The sequence below is a fragment of the Penicillium longicatenatum genome, assembly GCF_028827895.1.
Source record: "Penicillium longicatenatum strain IBT 33135 chromosome Unknown contig_7_segment0_segment0, whole genome shotgun sequence".
Lineage (NCBI taxonomy): Eukaryota > Fungi > Ascomycota > Eurotiomycetes > Eurotiales > Aspergillaceae > Penicillium > Penicillium longicatenatum.
In genome coordinates, this window is record NW_026643124.1 from 1,555,565 (window position 1) to 1,580,598 (window position 25,034).

At 48.3% G+C, this 25,034-nt stretch overlaps 6 protein-coding genes across 6 annotated transcripts; 4 read left to right on the top strand and 2 right to left on the bottom strand.

Annotated features, from left to right (window-relative positions):
* Nucleotides 1-290: 290 nt before the first annotated feature.
* Nucleotides 291-12,692, top strand: N7484_010848 (equisetin synthetase; the record flags this gene model as incomplete). Its single annotated transcript, XM_057121235.1, has 8 exons — nt 291-933; nt 1,005-1,646; nt 1,707-2,345; nt 2,395-4,504; nt 4,564-4,781; nt 4,846-7,782; nt 7,843-9,801; nt 9,853-12,692. The coding sequence occupies 8 exons, from the start codon at nt 291-293 to the stop codon at nt 12,690-12,692; spliced, it is 11,988 nt and encodes a 3,995-aa protein (XP_056966989.1).
* Nucleotides 12,693-12,880: 188 nt separating this feature from the next.
* N7484_010849 (uncharacterized protein) lies at nt 12,881-14,612 on the bottom strand (the record flags this gene model as incomplete). Its single annotated transcript, XM_057121236.1, has 4 exons — nt 12,881-12,904; nt 12,981-13,305; nt 13,365-14,035; nt 14,094-14,612. 4 exons carry the CDS (start codon nt 14,610-14,612, stop codon nt 12,881-12,883), a joined length of 1,539 nt encoding a protein of 512 aa, XP_056966990.1.
* Nucleotides 14,613-15,540: 928 nt separating this feature from the next.
* Nucleotides 15,541-17,299, top strand: N7484_010850 (flavin-containing monooxygenase; the record flags this gene model as incomplete). Its single annotated transcript, XM_057121237.1, has 6 exons — nt 15,541-15,634; nt 15,702-16,109; nt 16,557-16,603; nt 16,657-16,791; nt 16,856-17,058; nt 17,131-17,299. The coding sequence occupies 6 exons, from the start codon at nt 15,541-15,543 to the stop codon at nt 17,297-17,299; spliced, it is 1,056 nt and encodes a 351-aa protein (XP_056966991.1).
* Nucleotides 17,300-18,982: 1,683 nt separating this feature from the next.
* On the bottom strand, nt 18,983-19,656 carry N7484_010851 (GFA family protein; the record flags this gene model as incomplete). The annotated part of the gene is made up of 3 exons (XM_057121238.1): nt 18,983-19,289; nt 19,398-19,577; nt 19,649-19,656. The coding sequence occupies 3 exons, from the start codon at nt 19,654-19,656 to the stop codon at nt 18,983-18,985; spliced, it is 495 nt and encodes a 164-aa protein (XP_056966992.1).
* A 495-nt stretch (nt 19,657-20,151) lies between these two features.
* Nucleotides 20,152-20,793, top strand: N7484_010852 (coiled-coil-helix-coiled-coil-helix domain-containing protein; the record flags this gene model as incomplete). Its single annotated transcript, XM_057121239.1, has 4 exons — nt 20,152-20,201; nt 20,328-20,362; nt 20,443-20,587; nt 20,667-20,793. The coding sequence occupies 4 exons, from the start codon at nt 20,152-20,154 to the stop codon at nt 20,791-20,793; spliced, it is 357 nt and encodes a 118-aa protein (XP_056966993.1).
* A 312-nt stretch (nt 20,794-21,105) lies between these two features.
* N7484_010853 (nitrogen permease regulator 3 family protein) lies at nt 21,106-23,643 on the top strand (the record flags this gene model as incomplete). The annotated part of the gene is made up of 2 exons (XM_057121240.1): nt 21,106-22,219; nt 22,274-23,643. The coding sequence occupies 2 exons, from the start codon at nt 21,106-21,108 to the stop codon at nt 23,641-23,643; spliced, it is 2,484 nt and encodes an 827-aa protein (XP_056966994.1).
* Between the last annotated feature and the right edge of the window lie 1,391 nt (nt 23,644-25,034).

Here is a 25,034-nt window from a genome sequence, read left to right on the forward strand (position 1 = left end):
AATGCCCATGTGGCATGGGATCCACTCGGATGCATTCTCGTCCGATATGATCTGGTATCGCATTCTTTCGGTGCTTTTCGGTATGACTACTGGTACCGGGGAATCCCAAATCAAATATCATCCCACTCGTATAAGAGTTTAGAAAATAGAGATCAAGAGTTGCAGAATATTGCTTTAATACTCTCGACATTTGCACAATTTGTCTTCCCTAGAACGAAGCTTTTTCTACTTGCTCCTTTCGTACAACGCAGAGCTCACTCACCAAGTCGATACCATTTTCGAAAGACAAAATGACCGAACATACCCCCTCCGAGCCCATTGCTATCGTTGGAAGTGCATGTCGATTTCCAGGCAGTGCGGATACTCCGTCGAAGCTTTGGGAGATTCTTAGGGAGCCGCGAGATCTCCTTCGGGAAGTCGAACCAGGTCGTCGTTTTGACCCAGAAACCTTCTATAATAGTGATCCCGAGCACCACGGAACCACCAATGTTCAATCGTCTTATTTTCTTGATGAAGACGTTGCTGAATTTGACAATGGGTTTTTCAATATCCAGCCTGCTGAAAGCGAGGCAATCGATCCTCAGCAGCGCCTGCTGATGGAAACTGTTTATGACTCGCTGTGTGCGGCTGGCCAAACCATTGACGGCCTCCGTGGATCGTCTACTGCAGCAATAGTCGGTCTTATGGGAGACGATTGGAGCGGTATCATGTACAAAGATTGGGAGAATCTTCCGCAGTACAGTGCCACTGGCATGGGCCGTAGCATCATGTCCAATCGGCTCTCTTATTTTTTTGACTGGCACGGTCCATCTATTACCCTCGACACCGCTTGCTCTTCCAGTCTCGTTGCGGTTCACCTGGCTATTCAATCTTTGCGAAATGGAGAATCAAAAGTTGCAGTAGCCGCCGGAGCCAACCTTCTTCTCAGTCCCGGTGAGTTCGTTTTCATTTACGCCTCCGTTCATTTTGAAATTATCGAAGTATTCCGCTGATATCTAGTGCAGCAATGTATATCGCAGAGAGTAATCTGCACATGCTCTCACCTACTGGCCGAAGTAGAATGTGGGACGAAGGGGTGGACGGGTATGCTCGAGGAGAGGGCATCGCCGCTGTTGTTCTCAAGCCTCTCAGTGCTGCTCTTAAAGATGGCGACCATATTGAGAGCATCATTCGCGCTACAGGTCTCAATCAGGATGGTAAAACCCCCGGCCTAACCATGCCCAGTGCTAGTGCACAGGCTACTCTCATCCAAGAAACGTATGCTCGTGCAGGCCTCGACCTCAGCAAGCCCGAGGATCGGCCCCATTTCTTCCATGCACATGGAACGGGTACACCTGCTGGTGATCCTCAAGAAGCGGAAGCCATCTCGCGAGCCTTTTTTCCGAATGGCTCAGCTAACGATGGCAAGCTCTACGTTGGCTCAATCAAGACCATCATTGGACACACCGAAGGTACCGCTGGTCTTGCCAGCCTTATGGCTTCTTCCCTGGCTCTTCAACATGGCCTCATTCCGCCAAACATGCACTTTAACAAACTCAATCCTAGGATTGCACCTTTTTATGGAGGGCTGGAAGTTCCAACATCGGTGAAGGCATGGCCCAAGCTACTTCCTGGTCAGCCAAGACGAGCGAGTGTCAACAGTTTCGGTAACGATACCCAGGGGAGACTAAATCTATATTAGAATTTTGCTGATCCACCTCTCACAGGATTTGGAGGAACTAATGCCCATGCGATTATTGAGTCCTATGAGGCACCTGTTGTTAATTCTTCGACCGGTCCTCTGTTCACCCCCTTGACAATATCCGCCGCTAGCGAAAAGTCACTACGTTCGCTGATATCATCCTATTCGGCATACCTGAAAGATAATGTTGATATTTCTCTAAGAGACTTTGCTTATACCCTGCAGGAACGGCGTTCTACCCTGGCTTACCGTGTCCCTATTGCTGCTGCTTCAGTTGAGGAGGCGTGCAAAAAGATGGATTCCCTTCTCCAAAATGAAGATGCCCCCGAGCTCAAAGAAAAGCATTTCGGTGTTCCAAATTCACGAATTTTAGGTGTTTTCACTGGTCAAGGTGCTCAATGGCCACGCATGGGCGCCCGTCTGATTGAGCAATCTCCATTTGTGTCTAAGCGGCTTGATGAGCTGGACACGGCTTTGGCGACATTGCCGCCAGGCGATCGACCCAGTTGGTCCTTGCGTGAACAGTTGCTTGCACATTCAGATGTCTCGCGGACTGCCGAGGCTGCAGTCTCGCAACCTTTATGTACGGCTGTGCAAATATTATTGGTCGACCTGCTTCGACTAGCTGGTATTCAGCTCAATGCGGTCATTGGTCACTCCTCTGGTACGGAACCTCCTTGCCCGCTGATCTGATCATGTTCTGATTGTTTTAGGTGAAATTGGAGCTGCATACGCGTCGGGCTTGCTGACAGCAGAAAATGCAATCCGCGTTGCATTCTACCGTGGGCTTTATGCCAAGCTTGCCAAATCCCCTAATGGTGCGAAAGGGGCAATGATGGCTGTAGGTACATCTTTTGAGGACGCAAGAGAATTTTGTCAATTGGAGGACTTTGAAGGCAGACTTAATGTTGCTGCCCGCAACTCTTCCTCTAGTATCACGCTTTCTGGAGACGAGGATGCCATTGCGGAGGCCGTTGAGATCTTCACGGATGAAGGAAAGTTCGCTCGTCAACTCAAGGTTGACACTGCCTACCACTCTCAACATATGCTTCCTTGTGTCGCTCCCTATCTGGCAGCCATGAGTGCTATCGCCGACCCTCCAAATGACATTGAAGGCATGCCGACATGGTATTCAAGTGTTCATAACGAGCAGGTCATGTCAGTCGATAATCTTGACTCACAATATTGGATCGACAATATGACAAGCGCTGTTCTATTTGCACCCGCTGCGACAACTGCCATCAGCCAGGGTGGCCCTTATGACTTGGTGGTGGAAATTGGGCCTCATCCAGCGCTTAAAGGTCCATGCTTAGATACCCTTGAAGAAGTGACGGGTGATCGCATTCCGTACTCTGGAGTCCTTTCGCGAGGAAAGGATGATGTTATTGAGCTATCGGCTGCCCTTGGATTCATCTGGTCTTGTCTTGGAGCTGGTCGAGTCTCTTTCGAGAAGTTTGAGCGGGCTGTCTCTGAGGATCCGTCTCCTAGACATATGGTTCCAAATCTCCCCAAGTATCCATTTGATCATTCAAAATCATTTTGGACTATGTCGCGCGTTTCTGGTGCCCACACTACTTCTGCCTTTGGTGCCCCTCATCCCATTCTCGGCAGGCGCCAAGTTGACCGTGAGACTTCAAACGACATTCAATGGCGCAACATTCTCCGGCCTAAAGAGGTACCATGGCTGAAGGGCCATAAGATCCAAGGCCAGATTGTCTTCCCTGCTGCAGGGTTTGTGGCCATGACTATTGAGGCCATGAATATCGTCGCTACTAAATCGAAGATTGCTTTGTTCACGATCAAAAATCTTTTTATTGGGCGCGCAATTGCCTTTGACGATGAGAACTCAAATGTCGAGGTTCTTTTCACTGTCAAAATCAAGAGTTCAGGGCAAAATAGTATCGAGGCCAGTTTCTCATGCTACTCCGGCTCCCCTCATGAAACTGGGGTTCCCATGGGACTCAACGCTGAAGGTTCCGTCGAAGTGGTTTTGGGCGAGCCAGATGCAGATACCCTTCCCTCTGTTCAAACGGAAGATTGGAATATGATCGATGTTGAGGTTGATCGTTTTTACAGTCAGTTCCAGAGCCTCGAGTACGGCTACACAGCGCCCTTTCAAGGCATGCGCTCAATCAAACGCAAAAATGGCTATGCAACCGGTACCATCAAGGATGAATCTGGATCAGACTGGGAGGACCAACTCTTGATTCACCCAGGAATGCTAGACACGGCGCTCCAGGCCTCTTCCGCCGCCTTTTGCTGCCCAGGTGATGGGCGCATGTGGGGTTTGTATATTCCAGCTGGCATCCAGTGCATTACCATCAACCCCTATTTCACTTCCTACGCCACCGAAAAGCAGGAGGTGAACCCTTGGGAAGCTGTTGTCAGAAGCTTCAAAAACGCCCATAGCACTGTTGATATCACACTCTTCTCTGATGACCATGCCCATACCTTCGTTCAGATAGAAGGCCTGGAGCTGATGCCTTTCACGGCAGCAAGGCCGGAGAACGATACAGTACTGTTCTCGCGGTTTGACTACAAAATTGATCGTCCTAACGGCAATCTGGCCGCTCCTCTTGATGATGGGCTCTCACCAGAGGATATCGAAAATGCTATCAAGGCAGAGCGGGTCTCCTTCTACTACCTGCGCCGTCTAGTCGAGACTATCACTCCAGAGGAGAGGGCCAGCACTCTACCACACTACCAGCGGCTGCTTGATTGGGCCACCCGTGCTGTGAACACTGTCAAAAACGGAAAGAATCCGTTTGTTCCTTCAAGTTATGAGACCGACACTGAGGAACAAATCAGTGCTATCCTAGACAGGTAAGAAATCTGGACAAGGACGGAAAGCTAAATGATATATGTACTTACAGGGTTCACAGGTACCGCGACCGGGTTGATGTTCGTATGCTCGAATCAGTAGGCAAAAATCTTCCGGAAGTCATTCGGACAGGGTCTGGAATTCTTGAACACATGACACAGGACGGTCTATTCGATTTCTATGACGAAGGTTTAGGTCTCGATATCGCTAATCGCCATTTCGCACGTATGGCGGCCCAGGTATCCCATAGATACCCTCACATGAAGGTATTTGAAATTGGTAAGAATATCTGTTGCTTGGCCTCGATTGATAAATCTTCAATGATACTGATTGAATTCTCCAGGCGCTGGAACTGGTGGGTCGACAAGACATATTCTCCCTACTCTTGGCTCTGCGTTCTCCACATACACCTATACGGATATTTCGAGTGGATTTTTCGAAGCAGCCGAAGATCGATTCAGAGACCATTCCAGCCGCATGAGCTTCAAGGTTTTTGACATGGAGAAACAACCGGAATCCCAGGGCTTTGTCGAAGGCTCCTATGACCTGATCCTGGCTTCCAATGTTCTCCATGCAACCGGCACACTAGAAGAAGTGATGACCAATGTCCGTCGACTACTCAAGCCTGGTGGATATCTCATTGCTTTAGAACTCACAAGCAATGACACTCTCCGTGTGGGTCTTCCCATGGGGAGCTTGCCTGGATGGTGGGTTGGTTACGACACTGGTCGGCCTTGGGGACCAACTTTGACTCTTCCACAGTGGGATTCTCTGCTTCGAAAATGTGGGTTTGGGGGGATCGAGACAAGCACACCATTGTTTCACAAACTCCATCCTTCTTCTGTTTTTGCAGCACAGGCCGTGGATGATCGCATCGATTTGCTTCGGAACCCATTTTTGTCCATCACTGCTCTCCCTCCAACCGACGCACCCCGTCTCATCATTGTCGGCGGTGAAACACTCGCCGCTCACCGTCTAGCAGAGCGCCTTGAATCTCATCTTTCTCATAGATTCAACTATATTGAACGCGTTGATTCTTTTGAGAGCCTTGATGAGAATATCCTACTGCAGGGGAGCACGGTACTCTCAATTGCTGAACTCGACGAGCCGATATTCAAGAATATCACCCCCGAAAAGCTTCAGGCTCTTCAAACACTGTGGCGTGAAGGAGGTAATGTCTTATGGGTCACTCGAGGCGCTAGATCTGACGAGCCATACTCCTTCATGACTCATGGACTTGGGCGTGTTGTAAAATTCGAATACCCCAACATTTCGCTTGAGGTTTTCGACCTGGACATAATTGATGAGAGATCTGCTCAGTTAATTGCCGAGGAGTTGCTTCGTCTTGAAGTCCTCAAGAAATGGGAGAGAGCGGCCGTCCCTGGTGAGGAACTGCTCTGGTCCATCGAGCCAGAGGTATATATTGAAGATGGTGTTCGCATCATTCCTCGCCTCTACGAGTTTGAACAGGCAAACGATCGCTACAACACCTCACGTCGTGCTGTTACAACATCCGTCAATCCTCAAAAGACCCCAGTATCAATTACCAGCAACGGCACGACGTGCGAAGTGCACTATCCGTCTCCTCTTCGTCAACCCAGCCCACCTCCGGCATTTGGCTTGACAAGGGATCTCCAGATTTCACACTTCTTGTTGCAAAGCATCAATGTTGCATCTGTCGGCAAGCTATCTTTGTGCTTTGGAATTGATAAGGGTAGCAACGAAAAGGTTTTGGCTCTGGCTCATTCCAGAGAGTCACGTATCGAAGTGTTGACGGATTGGACCGTGCCTCTTGGTAGTGGTGATGATCCTGTCAAAGCTCTAGTATCTGTTGCTGCTCGGATGACTGCTTCTAATATTCTCAACCTGGCGGGCGAAGGCAATAACATTGTGATTCATGAGCCAGATGAGGTCGTTGCTTATGCCCTATCTTCACAGTCGTCGCATAAGTCAATCCACGTGACGTTCACGACTTCGCTGAAAGAAAAAGCCAGAACAGATAGTACTTGGTGCTACATTCATGAAAACGCCCCTCGACGGCTCATTGAGAGAGCACTGCCTGCTTCTACCTCTGTGTTTGTCAACCTATCTCAAGCGCCCGAATCGTCAATATCCGGCCAGCTGGTTGCCCGTTGTCTACCTCGATCATGCGCCATTTACAGTTCTCAGGATTTCTTTGGCACGGGTCCCATGATCAATAATGTGAATTCTTTTGCTGAAGTCCCCAAGGCCATCAAGGAGGCGTCGGCCTCAGTATTTGACATTTCAATCTATAGCCCTACGATCATTCAGCTCCAAGAAATGTCGGGTTTAACGGTTCTTGAAGCGCCTTTTACGGTCGTTGATTGCTTCACTTCAGGTGCTTTGGCCAAAGTTCAGGCCATTGACGAGGGGACTATCTTCCGAAGTGACAAGACCTATCTCATGATCGGTATGTCAGGTCAAGTTGGCCAGTCATTGTGTCAATGGATGGTTGAGCGCGGCGCCAAGCATGTCGTTCTGACCAGTCGTCGACCGAACGTTCATCCCCAGTTTATCAAAACAGTCGAGGCAATGGGTGCCACCGTCAAAGTTCTACCACTTGACATCACAAGCAAAAGCTCCTTACTCAAGTGCTACGAGGAAATTTCGACAACAATGCCTCCAGTTGCAGGTGTTGCGCAGGGAGCTATGGTACTGGAAGACTCTTTGTTTGACAGAATGTCTTTCGAGACGCTCACCAAGGTTCTCAATCCAAAAGTCATTGGCACCCAGCTATTAGACGAACTTTTCCACGATACTCCATTGGAATTTTTCATTGTATTCTCGTCATTGACGGCAGTCGTCGGCAACAGTGGACAGAGCAACTACATTGCAGCCAACATGTTCATGACTGCTCTGGCGTCTCAGCGCAAAAAGCGTGGAGTGGCTGGTTCCACTATCGCAATCAGCTCCGTCATGGGGATTGGTTACGTGGAGCGTTCAGACGACTTTACTGGTGACTATTTTGCGAAACTTGGATACCGGAACATCTCTGAGCAGGATTTGCAGCAGCTTTTTGCTGAAGCTATCCTAGTGGGCAAGCCGGGATGCTCTAGTAGTTCGGAAGTTGTCACGGGTCTTCAACCTATATTTGCTGACGCCCATGTAAAGGCACAGTTTCGAGACGATATCAAATTCAATCACTTTGTCAAAGAGCGATCCGGAACTCAGAACTACGGTGGAAAGCTCTCTGCTGTGCCTTTGAGAATTAAGTTGACCGAGACTCAGACCAAGGCTGAAGCCATCGATATCATCAAAGGTATAGATGCTTTGCTCATTTTCTTTCTTTTTACATGAACTTGTGCTGATTTTCAAATAGATTCATTTGTCGTACGGCTCAAGCGAACCTTGATGGTTTCCCAGGATGAGGTTATCAATGAGAAAGCTTCTCTTGTGGAGCAAGGAATTGACTCCCTCATGGCCGTGGAGGTCCGCACATGGTTTCTTAAAGAGCTTGAGGTTGACATCCCGGTGCTCAAGATACTTGGTGGCGCTTCTATCACGGACCTTCTTACTGAAGCTCTGGAGCGTGTTCCTACATCCGTCGTGGATTTGAATGCTCTTGCCAGTGGCACTGGGAAAGACACAAAGCCTGGCGCAAACACCAAGATTCCAGCTTTTTCGCCCGCCACTCCAGTCGAGCTAGCGGCGTCTAGCGTTGCTTCTTTAGAAGATATCCTAACACCGTCCGATAGCCCTCCTCAATTTGCCACTCAGCTTCATACGCCGATGACTGAAATCGATGCGCCAATCCATGCAGTTCCCGCTAATGATGTCGATAACTTGAAACTCAACGTTTCAAACGACAACGCTTCAATGCCGATCAACCCCGTTGTTGAGGCTGTCTCGAGAACAGGGCATGCAGTAAATGGCAAGGCCAAGGTTCAGGGAGCTATTCCAGACCTCAGTCGTTTGATCGACAAAGAAGAATCTTGTGCCATGTCATATGGTCAAGCGAGGTTCTGGTTTTTAAATGACTACCTCGAGGACAAAACAAGTTTCAACATGACTGTCATGTTCAAGCTTACTGGGAAAATGAATGTTCCTCAACTCGAAAAAGCCGTTCGAGTGCTAGGGCAACGCCACGAGGCACTTCGGACTCGATACTTTTGGTCAGGGACAGGAGAAAATCGGGTCCCAAAGCAGGGGATACTACCTGAGTCTCCTATTCGTCTAATTCACAAACATCTTGAGTCGGAAGCTGATGCGTATGAAGAGTTACGAAAGATGCATGGGTACATCTGGGACTTGAATTCCTGGGAGGCCGCCAAGATCCACCTCCTCAGCGTCAATGAGAATCTGCACTTCCTGCTTGTAAGTGGTCATCATATCTCTTGGGATGGCTACAGTTTCACTGTCCTTTTCGTCGATCTCGAAGCGGCATACACCGGGAAGGCACTGCCACCTCTAGGTCCGGAAAGTCAATACCGCGCGTTTTCCCGATGGCAACGCGACACGTACGAAATGGGAACAATGCAAAAGACAATCGAAGAGTTCCGAGGAATCATCAATCCCAATACACCCCCTGTGCCTCCATTCCCCTTCGCCAAATCCCAAACTCGGCCAGTCTTGGATCGCTTCCTTCAACACGAAGCAAAGGCAACCCTTGAAGCACCACTAGTGGCAAAGCTCAAGCAGATCGCGCGAAAAAACAGAGCCACTATGTTTCACCTTTACCTTGCCGCTCTCCAAGGCTTGGTCCTCCGCCTCCTCCCTGAAGTCGACGAATTCTTCGTCGGAATTGCAGATGCAAATCGCATTGATAAGAGGTTTATGGGAAGTCTTGGTTTCTTTTTGAACCTTCTTCCTATACTATTTACCCGAAATCAGAGCGCTAAGATCAGCGATCTTATCAAGGACTCTCGTGACAAAGCATATGGGGCGTTACAGCGATCTCATGTCCCATGGAATGTGATCCTCAAAGAACTGAAGATTCCGCGTAACAACATACATGCCCCTATCTACCAACTGTTCGTGGACTATCGCCAGGTATATCAGGATAGGTCTGTGTGGGGTGGATGCAAGTTGAGTGATGAGTCCTGGCTGAATGCACGGAACGGTTACGATCTCACCCTTGGGATCACTGATAACCCTAACGGCGAATCCTGGCTTTCTATCCGCTTGACAGCAAATATGTACACAAAAGCTAGCACAGATCTACTGATGGAATCCTTTGTCAATGTTCTGCGAACTTTCGCTGAAGGCGTGGACCTCGAAGCCAGCGCACTTCCGGCCTACGCCCCCGAAGATATTGAGGCGGGTCTTCGAATTGGAAAGGGTAAGTATTGATAGTCCAACCTGACAGACCGTCTGGGCTAACCTTCCACAGGACCGCAAATGGAACTTCAATGGCCTATCACAATCTCCCACCGCATTGACCAGATGATTGAGCGACATGCATCTGAGCCAGCATTGAAAGATGGACTGGGAAACACCCTCACGTACAAGCAAATGGGAGACCGAGTCAATGCCATTGTTTCAGCCCTTGTTGCCGCCGGTGCAAAGCAAGGCGCTCCTATCGGGGTTTTCCAAGACCCATCCCCCGATTGGATGTGCTCCATGCTGGCCGCTTTCCGAGTTGGAGGAATTTATGTGCCTTTGGATCCGCGCAATTCATTGTCTAGACTCTCCAGGATCGTGGAAAATGTGCAGCCTCACATCCTTCTGACTGATCGCAACATGACAGATAAGGTTAAATCAATTGGTTGCGTCGATGGGGTCGAAATCATGGTCTCGGATCTTCCAGCTTCAACCTCGACGACACCATTGCCAAATCAAGCAAGACCCGAGTCGACAGCAGTCATTCTCTTTACCAGTGGTACTACAGGAAAGCCCAAGGGAATCCGATTAACTCACAGCAATTTGCGATCGGAGAGTGAAGGATATTCGCGGTTTTGCAATATCCCTGCCCTGGCAAAGGTGGTACTTCAGCAGACCATCTTTAGTTTTGATGTTTCGTTGGACCAAATTTTCGCCGCTCTTGCTGACGGTGGCTGTCTTCTTGTCGTCCCGGCTGAGAAGAGAGGTGATCCGCAATCTATCACTAAGTTGATGGCAGAGCACGAAGTGACATACACGGTGGCTACTCCATCTGAGTATGAGATGTGGTTCCGATACGCGCGTGAAAACCTGTCAAACTGCAGGTCCTGGCAAGCTGCATTTGGTGGGGGTGAACATCTTCATCGCGGTCTTATCCAGGAGTTTGCCGAACTAGCGCTTGAGCTACCCAGTTTGCGGCTCTTCAACAACTACGGCCCCACCGAAGCCACACTCGCCATCACGAAGGGCGAGATCAAACACAGTGACCCTGATCTGGAGGACCATGTCCCAGCTGGCTTCATCCTACCAAATTACACCGTCGCTATTCTCGACGACAGTCTCCGGCCGGTGCCCGTGGGCGTGGCTGGAGAGATCTGCGCAGGCGGTCCAGGCATCGCCGATGGATATCTAGGACTCGAGGAGATGACAAAGGAGAAGTTTATCCCTGGCGCATCCATTCATCCTTCAGCAAGTGGTACCTGGTACCGTACTGGAGATCGAGGCTGTCTCCGGGAGAATGGTGCAGTTTACTGGCTGGGCCGCATTACAGGTGACAGCCAGGTGAAAATCCGAGGCTTCCGGATTGAAGTCCAAGAAGTCGAAACAGTTCTCCTAGAGGCGGCGAATGGCGCCCTCACGCATGCTGTTGTCACCTTAAGAGGAGAAGGAGAGCAGAAGTTTCTGGCTTCTCACGTCGTCTTCGCGCCCGACTACCCGCAACATCGTCGCGCAGGTCTCATCCAACATCTTGAATCCAGACTGCCGCTGCCTACCTACATGCAGCCCGCGGTGGTTGTTCCGATTGCCAATATTCCAGTTACCGGCAACCTGAAATTCGATCGCAAGGCCATTCAGGCTATGCCGCTACCTGAGGGGTCGGAAGACAACGGTCTAGCTATGGAAATGGAGAAGACTTTAGCCGACCTGTGGCGCCGAGTCATTCCAAACAACATTCGAGAGCTTACTCCAGGGACCAACTTCTTCGATGTGGGCGGTACTTCTATTCTGCTCGTGAAGCTGCAGGCTCTTGTCAAACAGGAGCTTAACTCGGCGCCTCTTCTGGTCGATCTCATGAACTTCAGTAGTCTGGGAGGCATGACGAAAATTGTGAAGTCCTTTGCAGGCACTCACGTTATTGACTGGGAAACCGAAACCGCTGTATCAGAGCCGTTGAGCCTCATTGCGAAGAACAGGATCCCAGCCAAGCAAAAGAAGACCACCGACCTCACTGTGGTCTTGGCTGGACCGACTGGATATGTAGGCCGCAAACTGCTCCAGCGTCTCATTGATACCCCACAGGTGAGCGAGATCAAGTGCTTGGTTCGTGATGAGCAGGCTGCATCTGCATCTCTGGTATCAAGCCCAAAGATCAAGTTCATCCGAACCGACTTGTCTCAGCCAAATTTTGGTCTGTCTCCTGCCGGGTTTGCTGCTCTAGCCGAAAAGTTAGATGTTGCTATCCACTGTGCCGCCAATCGTTCCTTCTTTGACAGCTATGAGACCCTGCGTCCCGTTAATGTTGATTCTGTTAAGGAGCTTGCCCGAGTCGCCATGATCAACAATGCACCCCTTCACCTCTTCTCGTCGGGATCCGTCCAGATCTACGACGGCGCAGCCCCGCCCACAGATGGAAGCGATGGATATGTGGCCAGCAAATGGGTGGCTGAAACATTCCTCCGTAAAGCCGCGCGCCTCGGTTTGCAGGTCTATATCCATCGGCCACTCGCAATCCCAGCTGGAAAAGCCCCTGGTGGAATCTCATCCCAGGATATCCTGATCGAGCTGATTAGCATTATACAAAATCTTGGAGTAAGGCCCGATTTCTCTGTCATCAGTGGCTACTTGGATTTTGCACCTGTCGATGAAGTGGTCGGGGATGTTGTCATGACTATTACAAGCGCGAGCAGTGAACCTGGCAGCGTCCAAGTCACCAAACATGCTGGGCAACTGCGGGTTCATATCAAGGATTTTGCCGATTTTGTGGAAGAAGATAATCGACTGAAGGCATTGCCAACCAAAAACCCGTTGTTCTGGTTTGCGGATGCGAAGAGATCAGGTTTTAGCTATTTGATGACTTCGCACCACCTGGTGATGAGCTCGAAAGATGGCAAGTTGGTCACGAGACGTTGAAGGAATTCCTGTCTTAAGGTGTCTCCCCCCGATTGCATGATATAGGGATCAATGTTAAAATTAAGGTGCTACCTCGAGCATAGAAATAATTTGTTATATGTTCTGAGTCTTGATTCTTTAGTATAGTTCACGTTAAGGCGAGACTAGGCCTAGGAAAAACCCACCTGGGCATAGAATTTGAAATATTTCTATGCGAAAACATCCTCATAGTACTAAGAGGACTAATCGCATTCTCCAATTCAGGGCTGTGGCTGTGCCACTTAAGAAACCCCTCTTTTGAGATGATACCGAATGAATGATCGAGTCCAGAAGAGCAGAGTCAGACACGATAAGGCGCTGAGAGGTTGGGTCAGCGGCAAGTCCAGTAGGTTTGGCTTCTTGCGCGAGTCCTGTCTTCATGTCGGGGTAATTGATCAATCTGGCATAGAGTTGTGGATCGGTCGGTTCAACAGTAAGCGAAATTGTATCAGGGGAATCCTTTTGGTAGGAGGGGGATTTCATGTGAATAGCGTCGTTGGTAAATGACCGGCAGGGAAGGTAGGTTAGCTTAACTGGCTTGGGGAAAGCCTCAACACAGCTGGCAAGATATGAGCGGAAAAACGGCTCAAGCTTCCTTAAAGGTGATTAATGCACCTTTTACAAGTCAACCAAGTAAAGAGATTGGGACCATACAGTTCCACCGGTGTGATCGCACGTCCAACACTACCGCTCCGAACAGGAGGTTTGGAGTTCATCTCCATCATTCCCTTGAACTTGATTTTCAACGCCTTGATAATGATCTCCGGAGTAGTCAAAATGCTCAGGATAGTCCACTGGAAGACGAATCTGGCCACATCCAAGGAGCTCATCTTGGTTGGATCGATTGGCGGACCATCACATGTCAATCTGGTTGCCATGCGGACTTCACCTGACTCCTCCATAGTTGTCATGTTCGAAAATGATGTGTTGGACTTCCAGGCACCCGGTTGCAGAGGGTCCATCATACGATTGGACACCAACCCGTCCACCTTTTCAAACGGAGAAGCAAAAATGTATTTGCTCCAGATGCCTTTGTAAAATTTGGCTCGGGGTGCTGATTTCACAGTTTGCACCAACTGCCGATCTTCAAGGTATTCGATGAAATTCGAGGTCTCTGGAGGGCTCAATGGCTCGTCAGAGGTAGGGCTGACTCTCAAGAAAACATTTCGTTTTTCCCAGTAAGAATTATTGATTTCGAGGATGACCGCGTCGAGTTCCCGGTCTCCATTGTATAGGTACCACCAACTCACGACACTCCTGGACCATCCCAAGAACTGGGGCACACTTAGAAGGTAGGCATATGGCCACTGTGCAGGGTCTTCGTTCTATTTCAGATTGTCAGTATCCAATTTGAGGGAAATTTTTGAAATAAAGGCATCCTACCTGGGATTGAAGGAAATTGTCCAGTTTCTGTCGCAGATCCACACCGTGATCTCCTCTATGCAAGAATCGCGCAGAGTCGAAAGTGAACCAGCAGCTAAAGTGGGAAATGGTCCGCTTCCAAGACCATCCAGTAACTCCTGGTGCGGGAGTCACCTCAAGAGACTTGTCATCCACGGCCAATAGGTCTCCAATACGACATCGAAGGCCAACTGGAATCCCCACAACAAGGAATCGGTTGAGAAAATGATCTTTCACGGGTATGAAGCGTGTATGATTAAACTTCACCGGGAAAAGAAGGGGCTTGCCCAGAACTTCTTGGTTCTTATCGGATAATGAAATCAGTCGACGAGGAATCAAGATGGCTCTCGCCAGCAATGTGATAATAGCGGTAGTTGTGAGCAGCAACACAAGTCCAATTCCTACCCCCGCAGCTTTGAACCAGAATGATGGTATGTTGAACTGATGAGCAATGTAAAGAGTCGAGAGAACCACATCTTTAATGGCAATGTGGAACACCATATCTGCAGATCCGTAGATATAATACCCTTGTACGGCTGTTTTATGCAAATAGGATTTGAACATCCAGTATCATTGCTTTCCTTTAAAAGAATGAGACATAGCTCTGAAAATGGAAGGAAATTTTATATTCTACTCGCTACAGCCCTCTCGGTGATGCCCGAGCTGAAGGGGGTAAAAATGCCATAGCCTCTTCAGCCATACTTCGACTCATGCAGGCTTTGCTGAATCCACAGGGCTATGAGGGAGCACATATCGGATCTCTCCGGTTATCAAAATTCTTCAGTGTGGCTGCTTTGACAGATGAAGGCTGACTGAACAAGGGCGCTAATTGACGTAGACGGGGGACTTATCCGGTCAGTTCGGCAAATGGTCGGTGGCTTAGGTTTGTGGCTGAGAACAGGGAGAGGAACGGCCCAATAGACGCCATCATAACAGGACAAAGGCCCAGATTGACGAAGCAGAAGAGGGTGAATACATGCGACACCATTTTATTGGTTCAAAATAGTTCATTTTAAGGAAATGTTTTGACGCTAACCCTATGATTGATAGCCACGTCTAGCATACTCTCTAAATTCGTAGAACTGCTTAACCAAAACAGCGGTGATGTTTGGATGAAAATGGTGAAAATCTTTTCCAATGTTTATTTCCAATCACAACTAGCCCAAAAGCGGGAGGTGGAAGTACGTCTGAGCTGGACGGCATGAGAAATCTCTTGCTGATTTTCAGAACTATAAACAAGTCCCGGACATCACCGTTGTATTTATCAAGTGTTGAATTCTCCCTTTATAACCTCACAGCATTCCCAACTTTGAGAACACTGACAAACTTTGCAGCGAGACATATCCCTCATTACCGTACCATTATGGTGCTTCCGTCGTGTGCACCATGTCGGGCAATTATTATCGGGGGTGGAGTCTCCGGGATAGCAATGGCTTGTCGACTGAAAACGGATTTTCGTCTTCATGACATCTGCATATATGATCGACAAGAGGGACTTGGAGGTGCATGGTGGGCTAATACTTGTTTGTGAACCCTGGGCCAGATCGACCTTAAAGGCTGGGAGATAGATTCTAATGTGTCATACCCTAGATCCGGGCTGTGCCGTGGACATCCCCGGATTCTGTTACAGCTTCTCCTTTGCGCCGAACCCCGATTTCACCAAATTGTTTCCTTCTCAAGCGGAGATCTTGGACTGTTTGGCAAATGTCGTCAAACAATACGGGATTGGCGATCATTTTATCGGAGGAATAGAATGGATTGATGCTACGTGGAATGAACAAACACAAACGTGGCTGGTCACATTACGTGATATACAGAATGATCGATTGTTCACTCAAGAATGTCAGACTTTGATATCCGCAGTGGGTGGATTAGTCAATCCACAAGAGCTGAAAATACCAGGTGTCGAACGATTCCAAGGTGATATCATTCACACAGCCCGTTGGGATGCAACCGTTGATCTCAGCAACAAGCATGTCGCTGTTATAGGCAATGGAGGTAAGTGATTCATTCCATCAAACCTGGCCTCAGCTGAGACTGGAGAAATTCAGCTTCAGCAATACAACTCGTTCCTGAGGTCTTGAAAAAAGCACGTACTGTTACGCAGTTCGCAAGAGTTGGTCTCTTCATATCGCAAAATCTCCAATGCCAGACTAACAGGTTTTAAGACTCCACACCATATTGTCGAGGGGAAAACTATGATATGTCATCAGAATGGAGAGAAAGATTCCGCAATATCCCACTATTGCTTTATCTGGTTCGCATTGTGCTTTTCCTATATATGGAGATCACTTGGTTTCGCTTCCAAAACAATCGATTGGGTAAGATTTCTCGCACTTCAGTGGAGAAAAAGAGCCGAGAATATGTTCAAAGTTCAGTACCAGGTAGGAGACATCATTCTACCCGGTTCGTTGTCATAGGCTCTCTTCTAATTTGTGAGATTAGAGTCATATTGGGATCTTCTGATTCCCAAATACGAGTTTGGGTGCAAGGTGAGGAAAACATCTCAACTATCACGGGCCCTCATCTAATTACTGGTTGCCAGAGACGAATTTTTGACCGTGGATACCTGGCTAGTCTCTGGCAGAGCAACATGCGCCTAACAGATGACCCAATTGTGAAAATCACCGCCAATTCCATTATTACTCGGTCTGGAGAAGAGCTATTCGTCGACGCGATTGTAAGATGATTTGATATCCAGACCTCAGTACTAAGTTTAGCTGACCAATTTTGGATTTATTTAGCTACTAGCGAATGGATTTGCTCTTACACACTACGATACCAATCTGAAAGGTCGGAAGGGAATCACACGCCAGCAACATTGGAATAAATACGGCCACAAAGCAACTTTCAAAACGATTGCTATGCATGGATTTCCTAATTTCTTTTACATTCTCGGTCCTAATTCTGGACGGCTACACACATCCACAATCCAGATCATTGAAAGGCAAGTGAACAGAAGAAATCTTTCTTGGGTTGAAAACAAGAACGTATGCTAATTGTGTACACAATTTAACAGTCAAGTGGAAATGGTGACCAACCTCATGAGACCCATTTTATTGAAACAGGCTTCTTCAGTCGAGGTCAAAGCGATCAGTCAGCGAGAGTTTGATGTACAACTGCATGAAGCCATTGATAAGACTGTGCATAGTGCCGCCTGCGGAAGTGTGAGTTTTTGGCCCCAATAGCTTGTGACATAACTAGTAAGCTAACTTGGTTACAGTATTTTATTGACAAAGGAACCGAAAAGAATTGGTTTGTTTACCCATGGAATACATTCCACTTAAGGCTGTCAGCGGTGTGGAGTCCTTCCAGTGATTGGAATTACCGAACTCTGTAGCCCTACCACCTTGACGATGCTTCTAAAGAATTAAGATTAGATATTAATAGACTTCTAAGATTTCTGTTGAACATTGAGATTGTTTTGAACAGATAATAATTTCGGCTGGTAATTCCAAGATCTTCGATTTCACTAGAACAACGCCAAAGTGGAGCCCAGGGCAATGTTTGACGCGCAGACAAACTGCGGATGTAGCTTCTACGCCCGGCCGGACTTTTCGGGACCATTTATATTTCGCGCTCCACCCATAAAAATTTTTTCTCTTCCCTGCACATCTCCCACTGGGAGCTTGGAGCTTCCAGCTCTTTTTTCTTCTTGTTTATTCCTGGCAGATGTCATGAGCGGTAATGACTGTCTCATGTTCATCTGCTATCCTTGACACCGAGGTACCTACACATTAATGCTTGTTGTCGGCCTCTCGTCTTGATTTTTTTCTTAAAAGGTAAGAAGACGATTTTTTTTTTCTTTCCCCCTCCCCTTCGAATGATGACCCTATGACATGCAAAGGCATTCCTCAAGCTTAAGTTATCGTGTGGAATCTTGTCAATATTAAGTTTCAGCCTTGTCTGACTTCGAAACACTTGTCTCGATCCTTGTTACCAGCTATTATTTGGCGTACCTTGTGCTAACTCAATTCTGGTTAGGTAAATTCAATTCCTCGTCAATCTCTTCCCTCTATTGCGGCATGTGCCTTGCATGAAGAAAATTTGAACGAACGGGCGGACATAACGTATCCACGTCCCCTCATCCTACAAAACCAGAGCGTACAAACTCTGTGGGTGTGTGGGAGGTGGAATACTTGTTGAGAACTCGTCACCTGATCCTTTGCCCAATGTCACAATTTTTTCGTCGAAAATAAGTCTTGAATATCCGTCTGACTGTGTGACTTTAGGTATTCTACACTTCTTTTTTTTCTTTTTGCATGAACATGGTCATATCTATTATGATGAAACTTGATATTCACACTGTTTGATTCGGATTTATCCGAAAATGAACATTAAACAAAAATTCTGATTTAATGAGGTGAGTCGGCTTCCATTGCTCTTACAGAAGAAAACACATGCTGACCAGTGGGCTTCTAGCCTGACATAGTTACCATGTCTTGATCTTACAGTTTAAGCTTGCATTTTATTCGAATGCGATTGCTGACGATGATCAATCATCTAGGATCTTGCTGTCTGGTAAATACGCTGGCGTCAATTTCTTTGTGAGTACGACCTTTATCCATCCAACCCTCTTTGCCTGATGAACAAAAAATTTTCGCTGTGTTCTTTCAGAATTACATTGACGATACAAATTTATATTCACTTTGGAGATCTGACCGCTTCTCTCACCCACACAATATTCACTCATCGCATTTTGTGTTCTTTTGCTAATACGCATTCCAGATCTTGATACCCTTGAAATAGTTTTGAATACATTTGATTCTTATATCATTCTTCCATTGCTAGTACTGTAGCTCATCTTGAATCATCACATAGTCCACAACCCACACCCCCAACACCTTGCTAAGAACAGTTCTCCTTGATAATCACTCCATAAATAAGCCACGCTCTTTATGCCACCCCTCGATGCTGGTCTCCCCGTTATAAAGCTCATGCACACTCTTCTTACCTTCCGGCCACCGCGCCCACGCTGGCTTTGACCCAGCCATGACACAAACCATTTCATCCGGCACGGGCAGTTCAGTATCAATAGCTGATGCAAAGGGGTGAATCAACTCTGGCCAGTGGTGGTCCCAGAGCCAAAGCATGGAGCTGCAATTCGAGCAGAAGTTCCGCTCAGACGAGCATAGCTCCTCATTTGGGGTTCCGCGATCCTTGATGCCGCGGTACTTTCTAAATTGTATCAATTTTTAGTACATGTATATCATGTATTTTCCAACTCAATCTTGCTTGAATTGAATTCCTTGATATTGAAGTTTGGCTCTGGGGCTTGATCCATACTTGATGAGGTCTTGGCCCTTGAGCACTTTCAGGCTATCGGCGATGCCGCCGAGGTTCACGGCGCCCAAGTACCCACCTACTTTGCGGCAGATGCTACAGGCGCAAACTTGGTAAGGTACTGGGGTCTGTGATTGGAGTGTGAACTCGATGCCGCCGCATTGGCAGCTACCGTCGAGTTTCCTGGCATTCGTTAGTGTCGGATTCGGAGTAGATGCGGGGGTGTTTGATGTTGTTTCCCTGTTTAGACATACATAGGCATAGTTGAAAGTCTGAAAATTGTTTTTGAAGAGCTTTAAGATTTCCTTGGGTCTTTTGAAAGGGCCTGGGGGGTTCGAGTAATTCAGCAAGTAGTCAATCAAGTAGATTATGGAGGTCTAGTTGAATGAAATAAGCGACAAGGTCCAGCTATATATAACATCGGTACTCTGCGGAGAACCTAGTCTCCCAATGATGCAGACAAATCAAACATGCAAACTACTGGGACGCAATGCAACACAGACTATCATTGCTTCGCTCATTCGCCCAGAAAATCAGTTCTAGCCCTGTTCTATGCCGGTCGTGTCGGGAAATACATCATCGGTCGTATCTTGCGACGCTGGTTGGCTGATCACATGTTTGTCTCGTTTGTTCTATTTGTCTCGCGGCTTGAGCTTTCGAGGCCCAGTCTTGACCACGCCATCGTCCTCCCTGCACCGCTTGAACAAGTGATTTCCTCTCAATATATTGTTAAAGCCGCAAAAAAAAACATTTTAATATGAGTTTCGGAGCCCCCGGAGGTGGTTCGGTGAACTACAAGCCTTCGCCGTGAGTTTTGCCCCAGTTGGGGATCTTTGCGCAAGCATTCCCCTCGCATCACGAGAGCTTATAACTCCCCAAAAAGGTTATGATATCACTGCAGACTGTATTACTGACATGATTTTCAATCGACAGGCCTGAGCGCGGTAGCTTTCCGCTCGACCATGAAGGTAATCCAGCGACATTTTCCCGCCTACACTCCGCAATGTATACCTCAAGAGCGCCGCTTGTTGACCGATCAAATGTATAGGAGAATGCAAGCATATCATTTCCGGTTATTTGAAGTGCATCAAGTCTAACCGAGGCACCAATGATGAGGCGTGCCGCAAATTGGCGAAGGATTATCTTGCCTGCCGGATGGACAAGTACGTTACCAACTCCAGCATATTTCATATGTCTGTCACTGCAGAGCATATAATATTCGAAACACCGAAATTGAACACCCTGGATTGCTGACCATTGGTACACTTATAGAAACCTCATGGCGCCGGATGACTTCAAAAACCTTGGACTCGTATTCAAGGAAGACCAAGAGAAAACTAAAGCTCCAGCAGCTGTGAATATGCCGGAAACATCACAAGGAACCACCAAGGAAAATTAAATGGGATAGAAAATAATTGGACGATCTGTACGATATCGGAGAAAAGCAGTCTGTCCGCAGGAGGCGGTTTCAGCGCTTCCACAGGCGTTGATAGTAAATTGTACATAGACATTGTATTATACCTCAGGAAATTGTATTTGCAATCTCACCACCCTAGACAAAGGAAGTAACATCAATGACAGCCTCAACTTCATTTTTTGTCGCGATTGGCTCGAGCTTGTTGCATGCGGGGAACCCGGGCTCCGCCCATAGCACCAGCCAAACCGAGCACTCCAGCTCCAACATCGCCCCAGCGAATCGTCAACCCACTAAATGTCGTCAATTGCGCGGCCACCAGACCCATGCCTGGTGGCCATTATCCTCATTGTGCGATCACGCACCGGTCCCCGACTCGTCTTCCACTACCCTCCGAATCCACTCAGCGAGAATCGATTGAAAACAACCCTCAAGGGCGGGCGACGCACCTCTCGCGCGCGGAATCGACAAGGCGCTAGGAACACGGACTCGAGCTCCAGCGATGATAGCGGGCTGAGTTCGGATGAAGAGGAGGAGGAAAGAGAGCGCGAAAACCAGAATCCTACTGCTCAGGCAATCCCGGGCCAGACACAGAGCGGCAGCCATCCGACGGCGCCGAGCTTGCTGCTGGCCCGCCGCGCGAGTAACTTTGGCATCGTCGATGACAGTGTGAATATTGCTGTGTCGCCTGGTACGGTCCCGACGGAACCACCACGCCCTGGGTCTCTAGGGTCTGGCCGGGGGTCGTCGCTGCGGAAGCGGGGTGGTGCTGGGTCTGACCCTGAGGATGATGGGGCGTCGGATCGGGATGGTGCTAGCGGATCATCGGGGGCACCTTGGGTGTCACTTTTGGGTCTACCAGGGAGTGTGTGGGAGAAGCTACTGAGTCCATCGCGATCGTGGCATAAACGGCGATTCGAAGTGGGGATCAATGATCTCGCGCTTATCGGATGGCCTGTCTTTGTGCGGGAGGATGGAACCTGGCGCAAGCAACGGCGGAAGAAGAAAAAGAAGAAGAATCGCTCTGAATGGGATGGTGGGGAGCTGGGCCATAATGAGATTGAGGGCGCCGGAGATGAGGATGGTGTTACTTCGCCTGATATGGAGGCTAGTATTGCTACCATTTCTGAACTGACGCTTTCTCCGACTGAGACTAAGCGCCACTCTACGACCAGTGTGAAGCTTGGGAAGCAGACAGATGATCCCGAGGATAAAGACCATATGACTATGTTCAATGTGGTCTTTGTGATGGATCCACCTCTGCTTGAGTACTCGGGCCGAGTCAAAGAGATCTACGAGAATGCTATCAAGAAGTTTGCAAAAGCTTTGAAATGGGAGCAGGCCCGGACGGATTATGTGTGGAAAGAATCGCAGCATATACTGTCTTTACGGCGAAAGGCTCGAGAGTCAAGTATATGTCCCTGGTCCGGTATTCATTGGGCTTGAGCTAACTACCTTCCTCTAGAAACCTCGATCCACAAGCTTTACGCTGATTTGATAAACCAGTCTTCTCTGGCCAGGGCAATCTATACAGTTTATACCAGCATATCTGCATCTAAGATTGCCTCCGTATCACTCAGTCCCGACGTTTCCATCTCGCTACAGATTCCCCCGCTGACTTCCACGCCATACCTTGCTGGCCCTGCGGACAAATCATATCCAGGTCTCTGGTTGACAACGGCCGACAGTGCAACCCCAGTGGATGAACCTGGTATTGACGATATCAATTCGCCCCACCAAGTACTTGCAAAACACTTTGCACTGCTTCTGCTCGATAGCGAGGCATCTATTATCAAAGACGTTGAGGCTTCTGGCGGTACTCTTGCCACGGCATTGGCACACTACATCCGCTGTTCGAAGCCGACGAAGTCTTTCGCCCAAATTTCGTTATCATCTGGAATCCCACTTTCCACTATCCAGATGCTGGCTAGCCATTTGGTCTATTGGCGTCGTGCCCGAGCCATACCTCCCATTCACCAGCGAGATACATACATTGTTTCTCCGAATTGCGATCTGAGCAAATTGGAAATAGCGACTATTGCATATCAGGCAGCATTTCCCACAGTTCCCAGTCTCCCAAAGATGCTCTCCTCGCTGAGCGGCACCCCTCGCCCTTATGGGAGCTTCATTCCCAGTAAAGACCACAAGGAAACATACTTCTCTATTCTTGCATGGCTTCTGCGTGGTGGTTGGGTAACACAGTTACGTACCTTCGCCCGCATCAAAGTGACCCCCGAGATCAAACTGGCCGTGGAAATGGCTCTTCGAAAAGAAGAAGTGGACCGCTACCTTGCCAAAGGCAATACCAGCTCCCTTGCCGATGTGGACACAGACAGTTCGGATGATGACGCAAATTCTTCGTCCTCATCCTCACTCGCCAGTCACGGCAGCGGAGACGATACGCCCATGCCGGGTCGCGTCGACCCGCACGCACAGCTCCGCACCTCGCACAAGCTATTAGACCGGTCCACTGCGCTGCGGCAGTCAACTTTGATTTTATCTCCGCACCGTGCTTCCCCACTCGAATCCAGATGGCTAGACGAGATTGTCGCCCGATTCCCCGAGAAGCCCGAAGACGAGCAACTCCTCGAAGGTGTGAGCCCGGAACTGGCGCCGAAGGATTTTCAAAAACTCCAAAGTCTACTGAAGATGTACTGGCCGTCATTTTTGAAATACTTCAACGGACATGATGCATTGGAGAAGATCTCCGTGCGGGAGAATCTGAAGCGTAAATTAGTGTGGCGCGTCCTCACCCGCCTGGGCTTTATAGGGCCGACAGGGTCAGTCGAGCTAGACGCGCGCGAACAGGTACTTGTCAGTGTTCGGCATTGGTAGAGATGTGTACATGCTCTTTCTATTTTACTTTTTTTTTTTTTTTTGGACCAAAGAAGCGTGGAGTCAGCGCGTACATGGATTGGATACCATTTCGTTTTCCTTTTGGGCTCTCATACTTTGTTTAATATTATCCTGTTCATCCTTGCCTATATTTCCCTTCCCCTCCCTCTACAGCAGATCGGCCCAGCGGAGTGTATCCGCCGTGCAGAGTAATACAGATACAACATCCCACGTTCCAAGGTCCCCTTGTTTCCGCCGATGTATTCTGATTACATACTCCACCCCATCCCGACGGATTCCGCGTGCCCTCAGCCCTAATTGTGCGCTGCCGAAGGTGAATTTCAGGGTATTTTGGGCGTGGGGGGTGACAATTGATTATTGAAAACGGTATATGATAATATGGATTAGGAATGAATATGCATAGAAGCAACAATCGTGGTCTATGGACAGATCTGTATAGTAACAAAACTCCTTACAACCTTGGGAGTAAAGGATATCACGTGCAGGACTGGCAAATATACCACATTCTTCATTCGTCGGTCGCACAGAGCCGTACTGAATAATTAATGCTTGACAAGATCTTCATCATGATAGCTCAAAAGTACAGAGAACTAAGAAGACCAGAAGCAGAATCAAATGTGTATCTTAGTCCATAATCAATACAAATACAGTATAGGCAAGGGTAAGGAGGGGAAGCAACGCACCAGGGAGGTACTTGTGAAAGTGAGCTAGAGATCCTGCACCTTACTATGTTTCGGGGTCTGTATTACGTATACCAACCTCAGTACGGGCCAAATCAGGTACCCGAGGATTTCACGGGAAGCTCCACGGCTGAAGATGTGCCGGATCAATTGGAAATTCCCTGAACCGCACTGCAGAGATGCTGTGAATATGGAGGTTTGATTTGTCTTTTGTTTATTCATCAATTTTCATCGAGGACCGAATATACTGCGAGTATCTAGAGCAATTTAAGAGGGACCGAATAACGTAGTCCCCAAACGACGAATTGACTTCCCGCCGCACCGCGTCAGATAATCCATGATCCAAGGACCAATCGTCGGCTTGGAACGGAGGGGCTCCGGTGGACCCCGCAAGAGGATAACATTTTGATTCAGAAAATATCAAATGTGTTGAAGATTCTGCGGTTAAAACGGATGCTATGACAAATGTGATCCATACCCCACTAACTACCCATGGATGGACGTTAGGTATTCAATGTACCGAAGAAGTGTCAGTGAGTAGTCGCCCAAGCTGAAGGTATTAGCACGTTCAGTCTGACGATTACGTAGTGTCTTGAATTAATTGCTAGTCTGACAGGCAACGGTTGTCAAGTACCTAGAACGTACAAATACAAAGTACTTGCTGTAATTCGTCCATTGGTCGGATCGTGG